Raw genomic sequence first — 5,067 nt, 5'->3', positions numbered from 1 at the left:
ACTATGAAGGATAGAAATGACTAAAATGTGACTAAAACTAATAACCATTTTCGTCTTAAGACTAAATAAAAAAAAAAAAAGCTTCCAAAATTAACACTGCCATACCGTACTAAGCTGTGCTAGGTCCTGCAGTGGAAAAGCGCCATAAGCGGCATGTCTCCTTTTTTAAATGTCTGAGTCAGTATGATGGTGGTGATGTGTTCTGCTGTGTTGTAATATTGTTTGTGCTCTGTGGTTTCAGTGCTGGTGTTGCTGCTGCTTCTGTTTGCGAGACGGAGAGGAGGCGAGCAGAAGGAACCTTTACTGCAGGACGACGACATCCGAGACAACATCTATTACTACGATGAAGAGGGAGGCGGAGAGGACGATCAGGTAAATGAAGACAGAGGTTTGCTCCATTTATTTCTGACAGGGCTCAGTCAGGTTCAATAAATGAAGTCATGTAAAAAGGACAATACTTCACTCTGAAAAGTATTACTTATAATAATATAATCAACATTCAAACTGTTTATTCCTTTACACTTTATTCAATGTCGTTTTCATACATTTGCCATATCATGGTATATAACTGCCACAGCACTATGAAGTATGACGGTTGGGTAGAATACAGCATGTTCCATCTAAAAATATAAATAAGTTTATTATGAAAGCTTCATTATCTTTAGTTTAAACCCCTCCCTGTGCCCCCCCCAGGACTATGATCTGGGTGTTCTCCACCGCGGTCTGGACAACCGGCCCGACGTCATCAGAGACGACGTGCTGCCAAACTTCATGCCGGCTCCTCTGTACCGGCCCCGCCCCGCCAACCCAGATGAAATCGGAAACTTCATTGTGGATGTGAGTCTAACGTTCAAGCTCTGTTTCAGCACTGCTCCACGCTCTGCCTCCTTTCCCCAGTAGCACCACACCGCCACCAGGTGGAGGCCGACATAGGTCGTTGTCTATGACCGATTTCAAAAATATATTTTATTATTTAAACTGAGTTGGGCAGCTATAATTATACCATGACGGTATGAAGTAATGTCTGCGTGGGAAACCCTGCTGCTTTTATAAAACAGTGTATTAGATAGGGAAAGTACATATCCGTTTGAAATTAGGAAGATATTACCACATTTATAATTCTAGATTCTGATCGAGAGCATTTTCTTTCTTCCAAATGATGGGTCCTTTCACAGCAGGATTTTTCGTATATGGTTTGACAATTGTTGCATCATCCTCTATTTTTGAATCGTTCCTTGCGTAACGGTGCTATAAATACATAAACAAATTATAATAAGTTCTGTTAACATTACATTTAGCTGACGCTTTTATCCAAAGCGACTTACAATAAGTGCGTAACACCAACAAAATACAAACTTGAAGAAAACTGAATCATATAAGTACATCAGGTTTCATAGAGCTAAAACATTTCAAGTGCTACTCAACTGGCTTTAGATAAGCCAGTCCTTTTTAAATGACGACATGTATCCTCTGCTCCTCTCAGAACCTGAAGGCCGCCGACAACGACCCCACTGCCCCCCCCTACGACTCCCTGCTGGTGTTTGACTATGAGGGAGGCGGATCGGACGCGGGAAGCCTCTCCTCCTTGAACTCGTCGAGCAGCGGGGATCAGGACTACGACTGCCTCAGTGACTGGGGGCCCCGCTTCAAGAAGCTGGCCGACATGTACGGAGGAGGAGAAGATGATGATGATATGCTGTAAAACAACTTTGGAACTAATGATAAGGATAGGTGGATGCACATATGGCTCTGTGAATGTAAAATTGATGTAACATGAACTGATAAATGACTGCATCCCAGGGAAAGAGTAGACAAGCCCACAGATGTTCCTCTGTGGGGAGATGGAGCAGTCCTGTCCAGCCGCTGCAAAGGAGCCAAAGGATGACTTTCTTTTCCTAAACATGAGTTCCCCATTTAGAACTGTTGGGCTCGCTCCGCATGTCTGTTGGATCCCTGTTTAGTTCTAGACTATAGACCAACTGCTTTTTGTTTATTTCTGTTCTTTGAATCCTGGAGCCACATCATCAGTCTCTGTGATCCTTTCTGGATTTTGTGCAGATTTGTCTCCGTGTTGTCGCTGCCTGATGACACTGGAGACGTACACAGATGCTTGCATTTGCGCTGTTAATGTTTCTATAATTTTGGCATGTATGTTACTTAATATTTTTCCCGTTTTTTATTTAATTTTTATGGAGTTGGTACTACTGATTCAGTTAAATTGCATTGTTTTGTATTTCTGTTTGAGGAATGAAATCACAAATGATCAAGGGGAAATCCAGGTAGCAGCCTGCGCCACATAACCCTGTAAGGGTGTGCTCAATGAGTTCTAAATAAATGCTTTTTAAAATGTTTGACAAGTGTCTGTTCAGTTGACATCTTTATTACATTGAAATGTCAAAACACTTTGCTGTAACCTCCAATGTTACTTTATTGCAAATGCTTTGTTATTTGAATTTTTTTATAAAGTTATCTTAAAACAATGGATTTGTGAATGTTATTTGTTTCACTGATGGAAATGAATCTTTCACTAAAACGCATCCGACATTCTTAATGTACACCAAAGCAGCAGTGATGACAGAAGGAGTGCAGGTTCTTCACTTCTCTTGTGAGATGAGCATAGTGCTTTTCTTCAATGAATTCCTTTGAGAACGCAGTTCAGACAGCTACACAGGACTTTCCATGTTCACTTCAACCCAGATGTGTCCATCTATGATGAGCATGTTGTCAGATCCCAGTGAGGTGACGCTAGAAACGGCACAGAGTTCCAGGTTCCTCTCCAGCTAATGGTACGCAATGTACAGCTCACTACGATAACCTGAATGAACGTCAGCCACACAGGTAGGTTTAGTCACAGCAGCCCTCGCCTCCGGGCAGGAAGTATGAAACTGGCTTTACAAATGTTTTCTTATTTTTCACAACATGCTTGAAATGTAAAAGTTGTGCAACTAAAACAATTCAGGAATTTTTTTTAGATACAGTAGCTAAAGAGGATCATATGAAAATCAATCTTGATGTAACGTACATAAAATAAAACATTTACAAATCGGTACCTGTAAAACAAGAGAATCAAATACACTTCAAAGTAAGAATGCTTCATAAAAGGCCAAACATTGCTCGTGGCAATGTAATGTTTATAATTAATGTAATTTTCAACCATCCACCTCAAAAACCAAACAAACATGTCTCTCCGTGTCAGAGCCACCTGCTGATGTAGATTTCTTCATGTCACACTCACCTGTGTGTGCATGTGAAGGTGGATGCTTAAAACAGGTTCTACTTGTACTTTTTTAAAGCTTTGTTTACTGTAAAGAATGCAAAAGTAAGATTCTAGTTGCTGAAAAGAAATGTATACAAAATTCAAATGTTTGCAAATGAGTAACTGCCTGGAAGGTAGATAGATTTAGAAATCTAACTTTCCTTTGAAATCTTGATGGAAGTATGAACACAGGAATGAATAAAAGGAATAGTGTAAGGGTCCTTTGAACTTGATCCCCTATATTATATGGTTTCAACGTTCTGGCTTTCATTCATTTAATACAAATAAATGATTAAGTGGCATCTACTATTTTTTATCATAATTATGAATGAATCCTGGTGTATTGTTGGCGTGGAACCTTAGCTGATGTCCTCTCGTGCAGACTGATGCAGGTCCATACAGTCCACAGCTGTCTTTGAGCAGAACCACAGCGAACTGACAGTCTCTCATAAAGAAACTCTCCGTGTCAGTGGTTTTGCAGAGGTTGGTTGAACTTGCCTTTGTCCATTCTTGTTGCTTCTGTGACTTCTTTTATTCTTCTGAGCTTTTGACCAAAGTTTTTGCAGCTCTCCTCAGCTTAGACCCTAGTTGGATTCTTCCCAGTGTGCTTTACAGATGGCAGATGGCATTATAACAATATATGAAACAGTCATTTTTAAAGTCATTCTCTAACATTTTGTTTTGATATCCTAACAGTGTCAGTTTTATTTAATACGACGGCAAAGTGACAGAATATGAATACATTCTGTTTCTTTTGCTCTACGTGCACAATCTTAACTTTGTTTTATCGATAATAAAAATAACTTTACTATTGAATCTGTTAAGATTGTTCAAGTGTCAAAAGTACAATAGGCAATATTTGTACCCTGGTTATGAAATATTTAAAATAGTAATATAAATGATATATTAGCTTTTATATATTCATTTACTGTCATGTAAATGCAAAATATACCTCCCGCTGGCAAATGATCATTTAGTGACAATATGATTTTTCTGCATTAAATTATGATAAAGTAGATCAATATAATATCATAGATAAACATACAACCATGTGTATTGTATTTCAATGAATGTCTTCGATGTGTTTTATTTGAGAACAGCTTCTGTTAAAATAAATGACATCGATTCTCTTTTTGTAATGCTGGAGTCAGGCCAGGTATTAATCATATGTCATGCTGAAAGAAATGTAATTGTATACATTTTAAACAATAGGGAGGGTTAAACACACTGTAGTTTTCATATACAAATATAAATAAAATGTAGGAATAAATACAAATATTGGCCATACTCCAGGGTCCAGAATGGTCCATCTTCACTGCTCTGTATGTCAGGAGGGTTGGATTCCCTTAACGTTCTTCTCCATTTGGACTTCCCTTTTTTAAAACTCTTTCCCATATCCATCATGATCTTTTGGATCATTTCCACTTGGGAAGAACGTGCCCGTCTCTTTCTTTAGTTCAGGCTTTTACTTTGTAATCCCCAAGCTGGCATTTAAAGCGGTTACAAAAAAGTTACTGGCTGTCTTTGATTCACTAGGCTGAACCAACCACTCTTTTTGGGAAGTTAACAAATGTTTCCTTTACTTTTCCAAGTGCTGATGTTGTGTACATCCCAAACATCCCCAGCCAAAGACCCTCCCGAGGGTGGAGGTGTCACAGTGTGACACACAGCAGGTGTTAGTCCATTAGCCAGTCTTTCCATGCAACTACTGGGAGCCACATCAGCTCCACCTGTGCCGAGGTCTACAGAGGACATGATAGCTCCAGGTCACTGACGGGGGGCCGCAGGCAGCCCAGCACGTCCCCCAGAGA

At 39.6% G+C, this 5,067-nt stretch overlaps 1 protein-coding gene across 1 annotated transcript; it reads left to right on the top strand.

Annotated features, from left to right (window-relative positions):
• Positions 1-222: 222 nt before the first annotated feature.
• On the top strand, positions 223-2,484 carry LOC104953475 (cadherin-3-like; the record flags this gene model as incomplete). Its single annotated transcript, XM_010780426.1, has 3 exons — positions 223-372; positions 694-837; positions 1,484-2,484. Coding segments are annotated over 3 exons (513 nt in total), but the record flags the coding sequence as incomplete, so codon positions are not given.
• Positions 2,485-5,067: the final 2,583 nt, after the last annotated feature.

The sequence above is a fragment of the Notothenia coriiceps genome, unplaced genomic scaffold, assembly GCF_000735185.1.
Source record: "Notothenia coriiceps isolate Sejong01 unplaced genomic scaffold, NC01 NC01_scaffold00021789, whole genome shotgun sequence".
Taxonomy (NCBI): domain Eukaryota; kingdom Metazoa; phylum Chordata; class Actinopteri; order Perciformes; family Nototheniidae; genus Notothenia; species Notothenia coriiceps.
The sequence above is the reverse complement of the archived record's forward strand: the minus strand, read 5'-3'. Positions and strand labels throughout refer to the sequence as shown.